The 20,999-nt window shown below is 43.0% G+C and overlaps 1 protein-coding gene across 2 annotated transcripts; it reads right to left on the bottom strand.

Moving 5' to 3' along the window:
* Positions 1-882: 882 nt before the first annotated feature.
* Positions 883-16,639, bottom strand: LOC110489977. 2 transcript variants are annotated; one of them, XM_021563017.2, is made up of 8 exons: positions 16,439-16,639; positions 15,961-16,075; positions 15,730-15,874; positions 15,029-15,142; positions 3,156-3,318; positions 2,836-2,984; positions 2,329-2,462; positions 883-2,023 (listed from the first exon to the last, which is right to left on the bottom strand). In XM_021563017.2, exons 2-8 carry the CDS (start codon positions 16,064-16,066, stop codon positions 1,878-1,880), a joined length of 957 nt encoding a protein of 318 aa, XP_021418692.1. In that variant the 5' UTR covers positions 16,067-16,075; positions 16,439-16,639; the 3' UTR covers positions 883-1,877. The 2 variants fall into 2 exon arrangements, with proteins under 2 accessions (XP_021418692.1, XP_021418693.1); XM_021563018.2 differs by having other exon boundaries at positions 3,156-3,300.
* Between the last annotated feature and the right edge of the window lie 4,360 nt (positions 16,640-20,999).

Raw genomic sequence — 20,999 nt, 5'->3', positions numbered from 1 at the left:
AAGATGGCTGAATAGATGCACACGCTTGATTATTGTGGAACATCTCTTGGGCGCATGGTTACTAGCAAATACCCCTCACAGATGAATCATGACACCTCACCACCTTCAACACACCATTTGGAAGGTACAGATATCTTTGCTTTTCATTTGGAATAAACAGGGGCCGAGAGGTTTTCCACAAGTATCAGGCGTGTGTGTCTAGTCAGCCATCTTTATTACTTTGAACCATCAACTTCCTGTTCCGCCAGGTGGCAGTATAATCATATCATTACATCCAGTAGCCATACCATTACTGAACCATACTGTACTTGTTTATCCAGATCGCCTGCTAACCGGCATACATAGACACACGGGACCGGTAGATGCTCACTGTCAAGCCATCAGCTATAACTCCCCTTATACTGCACACTCTTTTATAACCACACACACACACACACACACACACACACACACACACACACACACACACACACACACACACACACACACACACACACACAAAATCTGGGATCTGATGCGTTGGACTTTTGATAATGGCACTGTTTGTCAGATTATCATGGTTTACTGCAGTATAATAGGTTTATTGTGTGCGTGTACCCTCGGATGCCTTTACTGAAACTGAGTAGAGAGCCTGTGACAGACACACACACACACTCCTATTCCGTCCATAATGAGCTCAGCCTATCCAAGAGCCAACTGGCAGCCTCACAGATCACCGCTATAGAATCGCCAGAGCAACATGACACTCGCTAGGGCACTACTATATGTGGGTGTGTGGCTGCAATTTCCCAAAAGTGTCTAACCACTAAGTTACACTACTATTGCACAGTGGTAAGCTGTTGTTTTTGGCATCATTAAATCACAATACTATTTACAGATGAGTTCATTAATAATAAGTATAATAAAAACCTTTATTTGTTTATGCCCATGCACAAGCGCAGTCCAAAGTGCTTTACAATATAGCACAACTTTGATTCCAATGGTCACCCCGGCGTGATTTAGTGCTTCCAACCCCTCTTAAATATTGTGTGTGTTTGAGCTACAGACTTCTGGAGTTTTGCATTGGATTTGTCTATTTCTTCTGCATCGGTGACAACAAACATTAGCCTGATTGACGGGGTTGAACTAGAGCAGTGTTTGTGAGACAAGGGCGGATCCAGGAAAACGACCCTTCTCACAAAAATGTCTGCAAAGTCCGAATGAGCTGCAAACTATTAAGACCCCACTATGACGCTCGCGAACGCGCATATGCATTTTGCTCTATGCCACTCACAAGCTACACAAGAGTCGTTAGAATGTTAAGGGATTATTCTACATAGAAGATCATAGGAAATCCCAGGACACAGTGCCTGCGATACTGCAATACGCTCACATAGTTATTCCAAACTCCACACAGTTGTCACTGACTAGTTGGATATTCATTTCCCACTGAGCAAACCATTTCTGTTGAAGGAATGTAGTGAATTTCAGCTTTTTCACTGTGGGAATCCCTAGGACCAAAGAAGTTCAAAGAGAAGGTAGAAACACAAAGGTAGACAAGAATAGGGTACAAAAACAACGTGGTGGTACTAAAAGATGGACAAAACAATAAAAACATGATCATATTAATATCGCTTTAGTGTTGACAGCATGAGAGCATTTCGGTTCATTGTTTTGACACACAGTAATTGATATGGTTTAATTAGCTTAGAAAGACATTAGCATTGGATTGGCTAGTGCAGAGGCCCCACCCATCACGTGGAAAGCCTGTAGCGAAGTACCAAATCTCCATCGACATGTGCTGTGGACATAGGGAGGATTTGGTCACATCGGTCTCAGCCATTAAATGTTAAGGAAAACAACAGGGGCCTACATATATCCACAGCAGCTGTCTCCCCTCACATGAAGATGAGCTTCTGTGTCCTGGCAATGTCCACCGGTGACCTGAGCTCCTCTTCTCCGTAAAGTGGTTGATGCTTGTGCTTCCATAACACCATGATGATGCGTACAATAAATATGACACTGGTTATGGCCAAGATGACGGCTGGAAAAGAGATGATGCGTCAGGTACGGTAGACATAAGAATCATGGAAAAGTCACCGCAGTGACTGCCGATAGTGATACACATAACAGTGGCACTGGTGAAGATAGTGTAAACATTGCCAATAGCATAAACTATAACCCGTTCTCATTATACTTACACATAGTAAATATAACAGCTTATCAGTTGCAGTTAAGGATGGTGTGCTTGTACAAGACCCATGGGAATCTACTAATAGTATAAACGCCCTACAGGTGTTCTCTTCCTGTAGGTGTCACTTTAGGAGTCATTCGGGACATAGGGCCTACCAGACATGATGTCTATGTGGGTACCGGGCGTGGCTGGATTGGCCACACTCGCTGCCAACACCAGGATCACCACAGGGTACACTGTGAGGATGTAGCGCACGTGCTTATCCAGGTACCAGTTCTCTATGACAAACCTGAGAGAGTAATAAGGAGGAAAAAAAACTTTAAAAAAAAAAAAGTCTCACGCTTACAACAATTGGATAGAAGGAAAGGGTTCTGGTGAATGTACAGTGTCCCTAAGCGGCAAATTAGCTTTTACATTTGCCCCTTAGGGTCATTGTATCATTGTCATGCCAATATCATAGTTTATACGTTATATATATATATATATATATATATATAACGTAGCAAATATATATATATATCAAGCAAATGTACTGTTCATCAATTTGCAACGGAAATATTACTGGCAAAGCATGAAATGGTTTATTAAGCTATGTGGTTTATTGATTCAATACCACTTTGGTGAATTGAGAGGTTAGGTACAAGTTAGGAACAAACTCTCACCATCCTATGAGTCCCAATTGGAGCAGCACTAGTACCATTATGGCAGCGTCTGTCTTGGGTATTGGGGTTTGATGGTCTAAAACAACGGTCAAGTGTAAAAAGGTAGCCACAGCCCACCATGTTGCATACAAAGCCACTCCGTTTTGCACCTGTAATAGAGTTAACAGATATGGTGTCCGTATTAGGACAGCTTCAGTCCTTCTGAAACTGAGGTTGTCCTAATATGGACACCATAAACTAATGGCACATGTCTGTAACAAAAAGCACACTTGTGGAAGGTTTCTGTAAGCAATCATAGAAAAAAGTTGAAATGATTGTACCAATATTCGAATGAGCCAGAGATCATTGTTGTGATATTTGTGGAGCCACGCTCCATAGACGACCAGTCCGCAGCAGGAGAACATGATAATCACGCAATTTGAGATGGCCTGTAATGCTGTGATCAGGAGCGTTGGCACCATCTTTCTATGACACACACAGAAGCTAGAAAACGTAATTTGTCTTGAGAAGTATATAAGTTAGTTCCTTATTTATTTATTTATTTATTTATTTTACCTTTATTTAACCAGGTAGGCAAGTTGAGAACAAGTTCTCATTTACAATTGCGACCTGGCCAAGATAAAGCAAAGCAGTTCGACAGATACAACAACACAGAGTTACACATGGAGTAAAACAAACATACAGTCAATAATAAAGTATAAACAAGTCTATATACAATGTGAGCAAATGAGGTGAGAAGGGAGGTAAAGGCAAAAAAAGGCCTTGGTGGCAAGGTAAATACAATATAGCAAGTAAAACACTGGAATGGTAGTTTTGCAATGGAAGAATGTGCAAAGTAGAAATAAAAATAATGGGGTGCAAAGGAGCAAAATAAATAAATAAATTAAATACAGTTGGGAAAGAGGTAGTTGATAGGGCTAAATTATATGTGGGCTATGTACAGGTGCAGTAATCTGTGAGCTGCTCTGACAGTTGGTGCTTAAAGCTAGTGAGGGAGATAAGAGTTTCCAGTTTCAGAGATTTTTGTAGTTCGTTCCAGTCATTGGCAGCAGAGAACTGGAAAGAGAGGCGGCCAAAGAAAGAATTGGTTTTGGGGGTGACTAGAGAGATATACCTGCTGGAGCGTGTGCTACAGGTGGGAGATGCTATGGTGACCAGCGAGCTGAGATAAGGGGGGACTTTACCTAGCAGGGTCTTGTAGATGACATGGAGCCAGTGGGTTTGGCGACGAGTATGAAGCGAGGGCCAGCCAACGAGAGCGTACAGGTCGCAATGGTGGGTAGTGTATGGGGCTTTGGTGACAAAACGGATTGCACTGTGATAGACTGCATCCAGTTTGTTGAGTAGGGTATTGGAGGCTATTTTGTAAATTACATCGCCAAAGTCGAGGATTGGTAGGATGGTCAGTTTTACAAGGGTATGTTTGGCAGCATGAGTGAAGGATGCTTTGTTGCGAAATAGGAAGCCAATTCTAGATTTAACTTTGGATTGGAGATGTTTGATATGGGTCTGGAAGGAGAGTTTACAGTCTAACCAGACACCTAAGTATTTGTAGTTGTCCACGTATTCTAAGTCAGAGCCGTCCAGAGTAGTGATGTTGGACAGGCGGGTAGGTGCAGGTAGTGATCGGTTGAAGAGCATGCATTTAGTTTTACTTGTATTTAAGAGCAGTTGGAGGCCACGGAAGGAGAGTTGTATGGCATTGAAGCTTGCCTGGAGGGTTGTTAACACAGTGTCCAAAGAAGGGCCGGAAGTATACAGAATGGTGTCGTCTGCGTAGAGGTGGATCAGAGACTCACCAGCAGCAAGAGCGACCTCATTGATGTATACAGAGAAGAGAGTCGGTCCAAGAATTGAACCCTGTGGCACCCCCATAGAGACTGCCAGAGGTCCGGACAACAGACCCTCAGATTTGACACACTGAACTCTATCAGAGAAGTAGTTGGTGAACCAGGCGAGGCAATCATTTGAGAAACCAAGGCTGTTGAGTCTGCCGATGAGGATGTGGTGATTGACAGAGTCGAAAGCCTTGGCCAGATCAATGAATACGGCTGCACAGTAATGTTTCTTATCGATGGCGGTTAAGATATCGTTTAGGACCTTGAGCGTGGCTGAGGTGCACCCATGACCAGCTCTGAAACCAGATTGCATAGCAGAGAAGGTATGGTGAGATTCAAAATGGTCGGTAATCTGTTTGTTGACTTGGCTTTCGAAGACCTTAGAAAGGCATGGTAGGATAGATATAGGTCTGTAGCAGTTTGGGTCAAGAGTGTCCCCCCCTTTGAAGAGGGGGATGACCGCAGCTGCTTTCCAATCTTTGGGAATCTCAGACGACACGAAAGAGAGGTTGAACAGGCTAGTAATAGGGGTGGCAACAATTTCGGCAGATAATTTTAGAAAGAAAGGGTCCAGATTGTCTAGCCCGGCTGATTTGTAGGGGTCCAGATTTTGCAGCTCTTTCAGAACATCAGCTGAATGGATTTGGGAGAAGGAGAAATGGGGAAGGCTTGGGCGAGTTGCTGTTGGGGGTGCAGTGCTGTTGACAGGGGTAGGAGTAGCCAGGTGGAAAGCATGGCCAGCAGTAGAAAAATGCTTATTGAAATTTTCAATTATGGTGGATTTATCAGTGGTGACAGTGTTTCCTATCTTCAGTGCAGTGGGCAGCTGGGAGGAGGTGTTCTTATTCTCCATGGACTTTACAGTGTCCCAGAACTTTTTTGAGTTAGTGTTGCAAGAAGCAAATTTCTGCTTGAAAAAGCTAGCCTTGGCTTTTCTAACTGCCTGTGTATAATGGTTTCTAGCTTCCCTGAACAGCTGCATATCACGGGGGCTGTTCGATGCTAATGCAGAACGCCATAGGACGTTTTTGTGTTGATTAAGGGCAGTCAGGTCTGGGGAGAACCAAGGGCTATATCTGTTCCTGGTTCTAAATTTCTTGAATGGGGCATGTTTATTTAAGATGGTTAGGAAGGCATTTTTAAAAAATATCCAGGCATCCTCTACTGACGGGATGAGGTCAATATCCTTCCAGGATACCCCGGCCAGGTCGATTAGAAAGGCCTGCTCGCTGAAGTGTTTCAGGGAGCGTTTTACAGTGATGAGAGGAGGTCGTTTGACCACTGACCCATTACGGATGCAGGCAATGAGGCAGTGATCGCTGAGATCTTGGTTGAAGACAGCAGAGGTGTATTTAGAGGGGAAGTTGGTTAGGATGATATCTATGAGGGTGCCCGTGTTTAAGGCTTTGGGGAGGTACCTGGTAGGTTCATTGATAATTTGTGTGAGATTGAGGGCATCAAGTTTAGATTGTAGGATGGCTGGGGTGTTAAGCATGTTCCAGTTTAGGTCGCCTAGCAGCACGAGCTCTGAAGATAGATGGGGGGCAATCAGTTCACATATGGTGTCCAGAGCACAGCTGGGGGCAGAGGGTGGTCTATAGCAGGCGGCAACGGTGAGAGACTTGTTTTTAGAAAGGTGGATTTTTAAAAGTAGAAGTTCAAATTGTTTGGGTACAGACCTGGATAGTAGGACAGAACTCTGCAGGCTATCTTTGCAGTAAATTGCAACACCGCCCCCTTTGGCAGTTCTATCTTGTCTGAAAATGTTGTAGTTTGGAATTAAAATGTCTGAATTTTTGGTGGTCTTCCTAAGCCAGGATTCAGACACAGCTAGAACATCCGGGTTGGCAGAGTGTGCTAAAGCAGTGAAAAGAACAAACTTAGGGAGGAGGCTTCTAATGTTAACATGCATGAAACCAAGGCTATTACGGTTACAGAAGTCGTCAAAAGAGAGCGCCTGGGGAATAGGAGTGGAGCTAGGCACTGCAGGGCCTGGATTCACCTCTACATCGCCAGAGGAACATAGGAGGAGTAGAATAAGGGTGCGACTGAAAGCAATAAGAATTGGTCGTCTAGAACGTCTGGAACAGAGAGTAAATGGAGGTTTCTGGGGGCGATAAAATAGCATCAAGGTATAATGTACAGACAAAGGTAAGGTAGGATGTGAATACAGTGGAGGTAAACCTAGGTATTGAGTGATGAAGAGAGAGATATTGTCTCTAGAAACATCATTGAAACCAGGAGATGTCATTGCATATGTGGGTGGTGGAACTAATAGGTTGGATAAGGTATAGTGAGCAGGACTAGAGGCTCTACAGTGAAATAAGCCAATAAACACTAACCAGAACAGCAATGGACAAGACATATTGACATTAAGGAGAGGCATGCTTAGTCGAGTGATCAAAAGGGTCCAGTGAGTGGAGAGGTTGGTTTAGGGTCACGGCGATTTAGACAGCTAGCCAAGCCAACCGGTAGCAAGCTAGCATAGGATGGAGTCTGTTGTTAGCCACCTCTTGCGTTCGGTCAGTAGATTAGTGGGGTTCCGTGTGGTAGAGGGGATTAATCCAAATCACACAACAACAAAAATAAGAACAATAGATATAGTTATAGAGGCCCGAGAAGAAAACATAATAATTCAAATAAATAAATTGTCCGATTGTCTATTCAGATAGCAGCCGGAAAGACAGCTAACGGTTAGCGGGCCGCAGATGGGCGTTCCGGTAACGTCGCGACAGAGGAGCCAGCCGGATCTCCTTCAGGTAGATAACGTCGGCAGTCCGGTTGTGAAGGCCCGGTGGGGCTCCGCGTAGGCAGTGAAACGGGTCCGGATAGGTGACTGCAGCCCAGGAGTGAATGATGGAACTCAGGCGTGATTGACGGAGCTGGCTAGCACCGGAACAATCGATGTTTGCTCCGGAATCGACGAAAGCCGACTGTCACACGGATAGCAGCTAGCTAGCTGTGAGATCCGGGTATGAACGTCCAGAGAGCAGTTGAAATCCAGGGACATGGAGAGAAAAAAAATGGTCCGGTATGTTCCGTTTCCCGAGCCGCGCTGCGCCGTACAAAACTGGCGATAGATTTTCGATAGATTTTCGAACTAAAGGACAGCCGATGACCACAAACCGTGGTTAGCTTCTGATTAGCTTCTGGGCTAGCTCCTGGCTAGCTTCTGGCTAGTTTCTGGCCAGCCTCCTGGAGTTTCTGGCTAGCTTCCTGAAGGATTGCAGATCTGAGGTAAATAATACTTTTTTATAAATATAAATTGGTGAGGCTGGTTGCAGGAGAGTGTTTAGAAGATGAGTTGATGGAAAATAAAAATAAAATGTATGTGAAAAAAAGTTGTAAATATATATATATACAGGACACGACAAGACGAGGACAAAAGACGTCTGAACTGCTATGCGATCTTGGAGAAAATGTATTATATTATATATTATATTCAATGTATATATTATATTATATTCAATGTAGAAACTCAAAACAACTCAAAACATCAAAACCTAAGGTTACTTACGTAACCCTGGTTCTATGAGAATATGAGATATGCGTGATATGTCTGGGCATGTCCAAAAGCTCAAACAAAACAAATGCACAGCGTCTGTTGGAGACAGACAGGTCAAGTAGCAAATGAGGTGAGACCCTCTCCTCCATAAAGGAACCAACTCGTCCACCAATTGGTCATTCTCAAGCATGCCTCTCTTCCTTGCACTCTTGCGAGCAGGGAAAATTGGTGAGAAATCTCCCTCATATTCTCACAGAAACGAGGTTACGCAAGTAACCTTAAGTTCTATTTCAAATGCTTGTTTGGATGTCTCACTGTGGGATTTGGCCAACTCCAGTCACGCAGACATGCTCTCCAAAGCCAGGGTAGTGCTAACATTACCCCTCAGAGGCTCCGACACTGAAGACAGTATGCACCAATGAAGGTGCAGTGACGTCCAGAACTGCAGGGCAGGAAGAACTGAAAAAGCTTGTGTGATCAAGGAGGCCTACAACCTGACTCGGTTACACCAGCCCTGTCAGGGGTAATGGGCCAAAATTTACCCAACTTATTGTGGGAAGCTTGTGGAAGGCTACCCAAAACGTTTGACCCAAGTTAAACAATTTAAAGACAATGCTACCAAATACTAATTGAGTGTATGTAAACTTCTGACCCACTGGGAATGTGATGACAGAAATAAAAGCTGAAATAAATCATTCTCTCTACAATTATTCTGACATTTCACATTCTTAAAATAAAGTGGTGATCCTAACTGACCTAAAACAGGGAAATTGTACTAGGATTAAATGTCAGGAATTGTAAAAAACTGATTTAAATGTATTTGACTACAGTGTATGTATTCTTCCAACTTCAACTGTATATTATATATAAAAATATACACACAGTGCATTAGTAAAGTATTTAGACCCCTGTACTTTTCCCACATTTTTGTTAAGTTACAGCCTTATTCTAAAATGGTTTAAATTGTTTTAAGCAAAAACAGGTTTTTCGAAATGTGTGCAAATGTATTAAAAAAACTACTGAAATATCACGTTTACAAAAGTATTCAAACCCTTTACTCAGTGCTTTGTTGAAGTACTATTGGCAGCGATTACCAGCTCGAGTCTTCTTGGGTGTGACGCTACAAGCTCGGAACACCTGTATTTGGGGAGTTTCTCCCAAGCTTCTTTGCAGATCCTCTCAAGCTCAGTCAGGTTGGATGGGTAGCGTTGCTGCACAGCTTTTTTTTACGTCTCTCCAGAGATGTTCAATCGGGTTCAAGTCCGGGCTGTGGCTGGGCCACTTAAGGACATTCAGAAACTTATCCCGAAGCCACTGTCTTTGCTGTGTGCTCAGGGTTGTTGTCCTGTCGGAAGGTAAACCTTAGCCCCAGTCTGAGGTCCTGAGCGCTCTGGAGCAGGTTTCATCAAGGATCTCTCTGTACTTTGCTCTGTTTATCTTTCCCTCGATCCTGACTAGTCTCTCAGTCCCCTGCTGCTGAAAAACATCCCCACAGCATGATATTTCCACCACCATGCTTCACTGTAGGGATGGTGCCAGGTTTCCTCCAGACGTGACGCTTGGCATTCAGTCCAAAGAGTTCAATCTTGGTTTAACCACAGAGAATCTTCTTTCTCATGGTTTGAGATTCTTTAGGTGCCTTTTGGCTAACACCAAGTGAGCTGTCATGTGCCTTTTACTAAGGAGTGGCTTCCGTCTGGCCACTCTACCATAAAGGCTACATTGGTTGAGTGCTGCAGATATGGTTGTCCTTCTGGAAGGTTCTCTTCCTCTGGAGTTCTGTCAGAGTGAATTTCAGGTTCTTGGTCACCACCCTGACCAAGACCCTTCTCCCCTGATTGCTCAGTTTGGTCGGGCTGCCAGCTCTAGGAAGAGTCTTGGTGGTTCCAAACTTATTCCATTCAAGAATGGAGACAACTGTGTTCTTGGGGACCTTCAATGCTGCAGACAATTTTTGGTACCCTTCCCCAGATCTGTGCCTCGACACAATCCTGTCTCGCAGCTCTACAGACAATTCCTTCAAACTCATGACTTGGTCTTTGCTCTGACATGCACTGTCAACCTTGGGACCTGCTATAGACAGGTGTGTGCCTTTCCAAATCATGTCCAATCAATTGAACTTACCACAGGTGGACTTCAATCAAGTTGTTGAAACATCTCAAGGATTATCAATGGAAACAATGGAAAATCTGAGCTCAATTTCTAGTAGCAAAGGGTCATAGCAAAGGGTCTGAATACATATGTACATTTAAAACAAATGTATATATATATATATATATATATATATATATATATATATATATACACGAAATATACACGAAATAACCCATAATGACAAAGTATACACACACGCACGTCAAACATTTCTAATAACCTGTTTTCACTTTGTCATTATGGGGTATATCGTGTAGGTTTATGAGGGGAAAAAAAATGTTAATCAATTTTAGAATAAGGCTGTAACGTAACAAAATTTGGAAAAGTCAAGAGGTCTGTATACTTTTCAAATGCACTGTATACAGTGGGGCAAAAAAATATTTAGTCAGCCACCAATTGTGCAAGTTGTCCCACTTAAAAATATGAGAGAGGCCTGTAATTTTCAGCATAGGTACACTTCAACTATGACACACAAAATTAGAAAATAAAATCTAGAAAATTACATTGTAGGATTTTTAATGAATTTATTTGCAAATTATGGTGGAAAATAAGTATTTGTTCACCTACAAACAAGCAAGATTTCTGGCTCTCACAGACCTGTAACTTCTTCTTTAAGAGGCTCCTCTGTCCTCCACACATTATCTGTATTAATGGCACCTGTTTGAACTTGTTATCTGTATAAAAGACACCTGTCCACAACCTCAAACAGTCACACTCCAAACTCCAGTATGGCCAAGACCAAAGAGCTGTCAAAGGACACCAGAAAAAAAATCTGGGGCTCCACGCAAGATCTCACCCCGTGGGGTCAAAATGATCACAAGAACGGTGAGCAAAAATCCCAGAACCACACGAGGGGACCTAGTGAATGACCTGCAGAGAGCTGGGACCAAAGTAACAAAGAGTACCATCAGTAACACACTACGCCGCCAGGGACTCAAATCCTGAAGTTCCAGACGTGTTCCCCTGCTTAAGCCAGTACACATCCAGGCCCGTCTGAAGTTTGCTAGAGAGCATTTGGATGATCCAGAAGAAGATTGGGAGAATGTCGTATGGTCAGATGAAACCAAAATATAACTTTTTGGTAAAAACTCAACTCGTCGTGTTTGGAGGACAAAGAATGTTGAGTTGCATCCAAAGAACACCATACCTACTGTGAAGCATGGGGGTGGAAACATCATGCTTTGGGGCTGTTTTTCTGCAAAGGGACCAGGACGACTGATCCGTGTAAAGGAAAGAATGAATGGGGCCATGTTTTGTCAGATTTTGAGTGAAAACCTCATTCCATCAGCAAGGGCATTGAAGATGAAACGTGGCTGGGTCTTTCAGCATGACAATGATCCCAAACACACCGCCCGGGCAACGAAGGAGTGGCTTCGTAAGAAGCATTTCAAGGAGTGGCCTAGCCAGTCTCCAGATTTCAACCCCATAGAAAATCTTTGGAGGGAGTTGAAAGTCCGTGTTGCCCAGCAACAGCCCCCAAACATCATTGCTCTAGAGGAGATCTGCATGGAGGAATGGGCCAAAATACCAGCAACAGTGTGTGAAAAGCTTGTGAAGACTTACAGAAAAACTTTGACCTCTGTCATTGCCAACAAAGGGTATATAACAAAGTATTGAGATAAACTTTTGTTATTGACCAAATACTTATTTTCCACCATAATTTGCAAATAAATTCATTAAAAATCCTGATTTTCTGGATTTTGTATTTATTTTGTCTGTCATAGTTGAAGTGTACCTATGTAGAAAATTACAGGCCTCTCTCATCTTTTTAAGTGGGAGAACTTGCACAATTGGTGGCTGACTAAATACTTTTTTGCCCCACTGTATATTTATATAGAGTACCAGCCAAATGTTGAAACAACTACTCATTCAAGGGTTTACCTTTATTTTGACTATTTTCTAGGTTGCAGAATAATAGTGAAGACATCAAAACTATGAATTAACACATATGGAATCATATAGTAACCAAAAAAGTGTTAAACAAATCAAAAAATCTTTCATATTTGAGATTTTCCAAAGTAGCCACCCTTTGCCTTGATGACAGCTTTGCACACTCTTGGCATTCTCTCAACCAGCTTCATGAGGTAGTCACCTGGAATGCATTTCAATTAACAGGTGTGCTTTGTTAAGATTTAATTCATGGAATTTATTTCCTTCTTAATGTGTTTCAGCCAATCAGTTGTGACAAGGTAGCGGTGGTATACAGAAGATAGTCCTATTTGGTAAAATACCAAGTCCATATGATGGCAAGAACAGCTCAAATAAGCAAAGAGAAACGACAGTCCATCATTACTTTAGTCAATCTGGAGAATTTCAAGAACTTTGAGTTTCTTCAAGTGCAGTCGCAAAAACCCTATGATGCAGCTGCACTATGATGAAACTGGCTCTCATGAGGACAGCCACAGGAAAGGAAGACACAGCGTTAGCTCTGCTGCAGAGGATACGTTCATTAGATTTACCAGCCTCAGAAATTGCAGCCCAAATAAATGCTGCAAAGAAACCATTACTAAAGGACACCAATTAGAAGAGTCTTGCTTGGGCCAAGAAACATCAGCAATCTCTGCATGTGTGGTTCCCACCATGAAGCATGGAGGAGGTGTGATGGTGTGAGGGTGCTTTGCTGGTGACACTGTCAGTGATTCATTTAGAATTCAAGGTACACTTAACCTATCACTGCTCAGGAGAAGACCCAATTCCTGACATTTAATCCTAGTAAAAAATCCCTGTTTTAGGTCAGTTAGAATCACCATTTTATTTTCAGAATGTGAAATGTCAGAATAAGAGTAGAGAGAATGATGTATTTCAGCTTTTATTTCTATCATCACATTCCCAGTGGGTCAGAAGTTTACATACACTCAATTAGTATTTGGTAGCATTGTCTTCAAATTGTTTAACTTGGGTCAAACGTTTTGGGTAGCCTTCCACAAGCTTCACACAATACGTTGGGTGAATTTTGGCCCATTCCTCCTGACAGAGCTGGTGTAACTGAATCAGGTTTGTAGGCCTCCTTGCTCGCACACGCTGTTTCAGTTCTGCCCACACATTTTCAATAGTATTGAGGTCAGGGCTTTGTGATGGCCACTCTAATACCTGGACTTTGTTGTCCTTAAGCCATTTTGCCTCAACTTTGGAAGTATGCTTGAGGTCATTGTCCATTTGGAAGACACATTTGCGACCAAGCTGTAACTTCCTGATGTCTTGAGATGTTGTTTCAATATATGCACATAATTTTACTACCTCATGTTGCCATCTATTTTGTGAAGTGCACCAGTCCCTCCTGCAGCAAAGCACCCCCACAACATGATGCTGCCACCCCTGTGCTTCATGGTTGGGATGGTGTTCTTCAGCTTACAAACCTCCCCCTTTTTCCTCCAAACATATTGATGGCCATTATGGCCAAACAGTTATATTTTTGTTTCATCAGACCAGAGGACATTTCTCAAAAATGTACGATCTTTGTCCCCATGTGCAGTTGCCACCCATAGTCTGGCTTTTTTATTGCGGTTTTGAAGCAGTGGCTTCTTCCTTGCTGAGCGGCCTTTCAGGTTCTGTGTATATAGACTCGTTTTACTGTGGATATAGATACTTTTGTACCTGTTTCCTCCAGCATCTTCACAAGGTCCTTTGCTGTTGTTCTGGGATTGTTTTGCACTTTTCGCACCAAAGTACATTCATCTCTAGGAGACAGAACGCATCTCCTTCCTGAGCGGTATGATGGCTGCGTTGTCCCCTGGTGCTTTTACCTGTGTACTACTGTTTGTACATATGAACGTGGTACCTTTAGGCATTTAGAAATTGCTCACAAGGATGAACCAGACTTGTGGAGGGCCACAATTGTTTTCTGAGCTCTTGGCTGATTTCTTATGATTGTCTCATGATGTCAAGCAAAAGAGGCACTGAGTTTGAAGATAGGCCTTGAAATGACATCATGACATCATTTTCTGGAATTTTCCAAGCTGTTTAAAGGCACAGTCAACTTAGTGTATGTAAAATTCGGACCCACTGGAATTGTGATACAGTGATTTATAAGTGAAATAATCTGTAAATAATTGTTGGGAAAATGACTTGTGTCATGCACAAAGTAGATGTCTGAACCAACTTGCCAAAACTGTAGCTTGTTTACCAGAAATTTGTGGAGTGGTTGAAAAACAAGTTTTAATGGCTCCAACCTAAGTGTATGTAAACTTCCGACTTCAACTAAAAAAAATTAAAAAGAAAGAAAATAAAGAAACAGTGGCGGGGACCATGATTTGTAATTGTTTCAACTGCAGATTGCAGCTAGTTAGCCAAGTTAGCTAAAGCCTTGCGTCGATGGCTAACCAAATCTCGATAGCTAGCCGTGTGATGCTAGCTAAACGGAGACTGACAAGAAAAAAAAATATTCTACTCAAAGCAAAACCTTTCGGTCAATACTCAACACTATTGTCAGAAGCTGAAGTCCTATGTTCAGCAGTGTTAACCTCATGGTTTCGCCTGACAACGGTTTGGTAGTAAACCAGAAATCTAGTCTTGACAAGGAGAACTTTTTGAAGATTCCACAAGAAGGAGAGGTGAGAAAGACCAGTTGGCGGTTACTTCGAGCTTGTGGACACACCCAGGCATATCCCATAGTGAGACATCGAAACCAGTATTTGAAATAGAACCAAATGTTTTATATTATCGTCCAGTAAATACACCTAAATATATAAACACTTACTCTTTGTCGTACAGAAATAACCATGCCATATTCAACATGCTATTTACGATCCAGGACAAGTAGAATCCATAGGGCAGGACAGCAGGAGTGGTGTACATCCATGTATAAGCTTCCCTAAGGAACAAGACCATCATCATCATCATTACAATTAATAACATCATCATCATCATAATTAATAACAGCATCATCATCATCAGGGCCAGGACTAGGGTTGCAAAATTCCACTAACTTTTCCTAAGTGTCCTGGTTTTCCAGAAACCCCGGTTGGAAGATTCACGTAATTGTGAGGGAATAAGCACACATTCTGGAAAACCAGGGAATTTGGGGAAATTCTGCAACCCTAGCCAGGACAGTAAAAATCACACTTTCTGAACTTTAAAAAATACACTTTGTTTTGTCTCACAATAAATACAGACCAGTAATTTATTTTCTTATGTCACGTCAGTTAGCCTGAATGCCAGTCTGTTTTTACTCTCTTGCCAACTCTTTATAGAATTGTCATTATTGGCTTGACAATGAGTGACAAGGATTTTAGCAAGATAGCAGGAACAGATCTGGGACCAGGCTAATATCCAGTGCAAAGTTGATTGAATTCCAGACAGGTTTTGGGAAGGCAAATTACCAAAATGTCTGAAGGACCCATGTTTAAATGAATTGTTTTGGTGTCAACGAGAGTTTAGCTTTAATGTACAGTATCTTACCTTCTACGGAGATTGTGTATCAGATAGATGAACATGCCAATCAACCAGATGTTAAGGACATCCCATAGAAAGAGTACCCATCTATCTGGGGTTAGGTGCGTTGTGGACTTGCTCAGTACATACTGTGTGGTTTGCATGAAAGCACCTGCATGTACAAACACACAGGTTACAAAATATTACAGTATATTTCGTACAGATGTCATTGACTTGAAATGGACTGTAAGAATTCACCTGTCCAGGGCCCAAATAGAGCCAATATGTTGAATGTCAGTGCAATTAGATAGCTGACTAGGGCCAGAAGCATTAGCAGAGCACGGACTGAGATGCAATCTCCCATGGTCAGTATCTACGGACAGAAGTACAGAAGTCATTTCAGTCATTTCAGTACAGTCATTTCAATAAATGTCCGTGCCTTCATTTCAGAAGTCATATTAGTCAGAAGCCGCTCTTCATTTCGCTACGTCAATAACATCTTGATTATTATTGACACCTTATACATCAACCAATTAAATAGTTTAGATGTCTGTGCTTTACTCCGCTGCACCACATTAGGCAGTTTGTTTTTGTTTCAGAATGTCTCTCAGACATCCCTATTCCACATTGTTACACTGCAACAGTGCATGGACTGTTCCCAGTACAATTAAGTGGATTGTTCCTAAATTATACTGTTATAAGACTGATGAACATATGTGAAATAAAAATGTCTTACCTTACTGTGGTGGCCCTGAAATACGGTTAATCCCGTCTAGGATACACCTTCCAGGATGTTCTGTGGAAAAAGTATTCAAAAGATTGTCCCCAGTTGCTCCCACACAGGAGAGTAGGTGGACGCAGCACGCATTAGGTTCACCGTATTCAGGACGGTCCGTCTGCTACTCAGTGCTATCTCCACAAATCATAGATAGATCGGGCCCCGTGGCTGGAGAGAGATATGAGTGAAAGTAGGAGAGACTCCTCCTCTTTCTCCATTCACAAGCCCACATGAAGTCATAATTGAAGGACAATCTGCGTCGTTGTGCCGGGGACAAGCCGTGTCATTGTTGTGATAATGTCAACCCTTACCCAACGGTGAATAGGTCACATGGCTTAGGAACATTGTGGAAAACAAAACAAACTGCCGTATGCTGTCTAGTGACGTAGATCACCTCATTGTCATGCCATTGAATAATAGAAGAGCCTGTACCTCACTCAGATATCTTAACAATCGAACTGGTATTCTATGGGGCCACAAGGTGTCAGAGCTGCTGTAGGTTTTATAACTAGTGTTGCAACAGCGTGGGATATACAGCCTTATACCACACAGTGTCGCTCGCCATTACATTAGATCACACCAGTAGACATACAGTGCATTTAGTATACTACCATGGGAGTTTCTGCCGTCAGTTCATTCTTCCGCCAGACAGCATGACCTGCAGCTCAATTCCTGTTTACGTGTGTATTGCTTTTAAAACACATCACTGAGCTATTAACAAAAAGATCCTACCGAGCCCTATGGCAACACTGGCACTAACTGGGCAAGGTTTCTTCATCTCAAGCATAATGTTTCTAATAGATTTACTGAAGAACTAACAGAGTTGCAGTGATTTTCCACTACTGTAGAGTAACTACAGTACATTGTGTACTGAAGGGTAATTGAGACCATGTTCTTGTTAGCCATTTGATTATATTATTTCTGCTCTGGCGGGTGAGGAGGCGGGCACTGTGGCACTGGTCGGTTGGCGTTCCACCTCCCGACGGAGTCCTCGACCCAGAGAACCTGCTCTGTCCATGCATTGACGGCTCACGCGTCCTGCGCCAGATGTTGCCCCATGGTGCAGGGCGCTTTAAACGCTCTGCATAATTAATGAAGCACTCCCCAGGGACGCCCGGGATTAAGCGCTTATGAGCTCTCATGCACACACACACACACACACACACACACACACACACACACACACACACACACACACACACACACACACGCCTGCAGGAACGCACGGCATCCATACACAGGCAGGCAACCAGGCAGGCAGGCACACACACACAAGTAAGCACTCACACGCATGTGTTGTTTGTCCTTACGTTTGAAGATAATTATTTTCCTTAAATCACCCTGTGTTTTCCAGAAATCCTGGTTGGTAAGATTCTGGATATCCTGTTTATTCCCTCCTATTTACAGAGGTCTTCCAACATGGATTTCTGGAAAACCTGGGAATTTGGGGAAAGTATTTTTGCAACCCTATGCAGACGATAGATATCCCTCCTATCGCTTTTCCCACATCAGACGTTTATGACCTAAAGAATCCTAGCAGAGATCAAGGCACAATTTATCAGTTGCTCTTAACTAATTCATGTCCAATTACATACACGCCATCTTTCATCATTCATATGATGGATACTGCTCGCGACAATTCTATCACTATCTGTCACGGACTGATCTGTGATTCAAGCAATATTAACTAAGAATTTAAGTTACAGAAGGCAAACGCCACTGAAGTCGTCTGAATCATTAACCAAAATATCTGCACAATCTGAGATCGGAATGTTTATTGACAGAGACCATCAAAACGTATTTGTACGCTGTCCATATTAGAACAGCTTCAGTCTCAGAAGTAGTTGTTGAGACTGAGGCTGTCCTAATACAGACACTGTGGACACCGTATATTTGTATATTAGTTCATCAAATAATATCCCCAATTCTTGATTCCTGCACCATGAAATGCCAAATGAAACACTCCTCTGTTGTTAAATGCCAGACCCTGGACAGGGCAGACAGAATCTATGAAGAATGGTTTCCGAAATGGCTACAACACTGATGCCTTACAGCTACTATCTGGATGTTCAATCAATACAACTATTGTGACTATATGACCATTAATAATAATTTTTAGCGGCATTTGATTTCATATGAATTAATTCCACATGTACTTATGAATCATTTCCAGGGAAACTTGCCAATTCCATCTGGCCCTAATAAGGTCCCATTGTTTCCATGGCTACAGCGATGATGCCCCACAGTGCTCTCTGTCTGACATCCTCATGCTGGCACCTGCAGTCATAGATCAGCATCACACACTAGACCCGGTTTCAACCTAACCTGCTGGTGACCAGGCAAGTTTGGTTGAGGTGTTTTGTACGCAATAAATACATCATACCGAAGCTAGAAACAACATTACATATATCAGTGATGTAGTGGTAAAACAAAAATTGGTGGATAAACGCTGATCGCCATTGGCGATCCCTATTCTTTCAATGCTCCTTATACCCCCCCCCCTCTCTCTCATGGCTCAATGGCTGCAAAGACCTCTCTCTCTCTCTTTAGGAGATTGGACCATTGAGACAGACAAAGTTAAGCCTTCGTCAGTGTCCTGTTTGACTCCTACATGTACAGTTTAATAATTGAAGGGCCGTGACTAACGCGCTGTGTGTTTTCACACTCTTGTTTACCCTCTATCTCTCACTGCAGACCGGGCGGGAGACTTTCATGCTAAATCCGTGTCAGACATTTGCTTTCCCTCTGGAATTAACACAGCACCCAGTGCCACAATTAAGTACTGGTGACCAATAGTGTGGCCTTGGCAGAGATGATGATGAAAAAGGACAACTACAGTGAAACTATGCTATTTTCCTGAAATTCCCTCTCCTGTTAGAGGGAAACACGCATACACACCAGTTCCAATGTGTTACGAACCGGCTCGTAGCCCGCAACAAAGAGGGAGACAACGCGGAGATAAAGAAATAACAATCATATTATTAAATAAAGTAAACTATATCCGAGTAACAATGGCGTGTGTCGTCAGTAGTGTACGTGAGTGGACGCATGCATAGATTGTGACAATAAGGGGTGTTGAGAGCTGCCAAAACAAATGACACAAAGAAGCCTCAAAATGCCACAGCCAAAACAACAGTACGTTTGCGTGGAGAGAGTCTCTTCAATGTATGGGGGAACCCCGAGCCCAGGTGTACACCATTTCGCTGACAACCCTCACAGCACCGACATCCTATTAAGGAAAACCAGAGCAGAGAGAAAGAATTTGAATTCGGCAGACAGAGTGGGACGGTCGTCACCCCTCCCAATCAAGGACCCAGGAACACCAACCAACAAAATACTGCCCTGGTTAAAGCTGCCCCACTGCCCCAACCAACCTCGTCCTCCCCAGACCTCAGCAACCTTTGCGCACAGGAAGCAACCTTTAAGAGGAAAGAATAAAAAGAGGACAGCAGGGAACAGATGACAGGAGCAACAGAACAACAGGACAAGACAAAACAACACAAAAATAAACAGTGACTGGTCAAGGGGGCGAAACGCAAAAGTCACAACACTCGGGGACAACGCACATGAGAAAACACATGTCCACATGATCAATAGGACCAGACAACTTAGTTTTTCTCAAGAAACTCTATAGAACCGCTGACGGACCGGGTCAGCATCCCAAACGGCAATATCATGTTCTATCAAGTTTGTACGTGTAGGCGTATCCGAAAACAAAACGGGGAAACTCAGAATCAGATCGACCAACTCGTCTCGCCTATCAGCAGGTAGATGAGCGAGAAGGCTATCCAAAACATCCAGGGACTCTTCATTTTCAATCTACCTTGCAGGACGCAATCGCCGGGACCAGGGACATCCTCCTCACCATGCATGGACATAGCATGACAAAAAGAAGAACCCAGTGATGTAACAGTGATGGACAAAATAAACAGGTTTACCCTTTGCGGACTCCCACTGTTTGGCCCCAGAGGAACATGCCTAATAGGGTTTTAGCAGATTTACATGGCACAATTGGTTCTTTTTCCTCTGTTTAGGAGTGGCAACTAGATAGTCTTGCTCAGTGCACTGGCGCACAACCGTATATGGACTTTGAAACCTGTCTTGAAAAAGAGAACCAACAATTGGCAGCAGAGCACAAACATGGTCACCTGGACTAAAGTGAAAAGGCTCAGCTCGCCGATCAAATATTCCTTTCATCCTCCCCTGTGAAGATGACCGCTTCTCTTTAGCCATCTCACCAGCGGTGTACAGGACTCACTGGAAATCACACAAACGTAAGGTAACAGGGACTGAGGTGGCTTAGGAGACTTCCAGTCATCCTGGAGCACTGCTAGAAGTCCATGCACACTATGTCCGAACACTAGGTCATTTAGACTGAAACCTGTGCTTTCCTGTGAAACCTCCCTGGTGGTTAAGAGTAACCATAGCAACCCCTCCTCCCAATCCATCTTCGCACAATACGTTCTCAACAAAGACTTAAGTGTTTGATGAAAATGTTTCAGAGCTCCTTGACTCTGCA

Source organism: Oncorhynchus mykiss, chromosome 15 (assembly GCF_013265735.2).
Source record: "Oncorhynchus mykiss isolate Arlee chromosome 15, USDA_OmykA_1.1, whole genome shotgun sequence".
Lineage (NCBI taxonomy): Eukaryota > Metazoa > Chordata > Actinopteri > Salmoniformes > Salmonidae > Oncorhynchus > Oncorhynchus mykiss.
The sequence above is the reverse complement of the archived record's forward strand: the minus strand, read 5'-3'. Positions and strand labels throughout refer to the sequence as shown.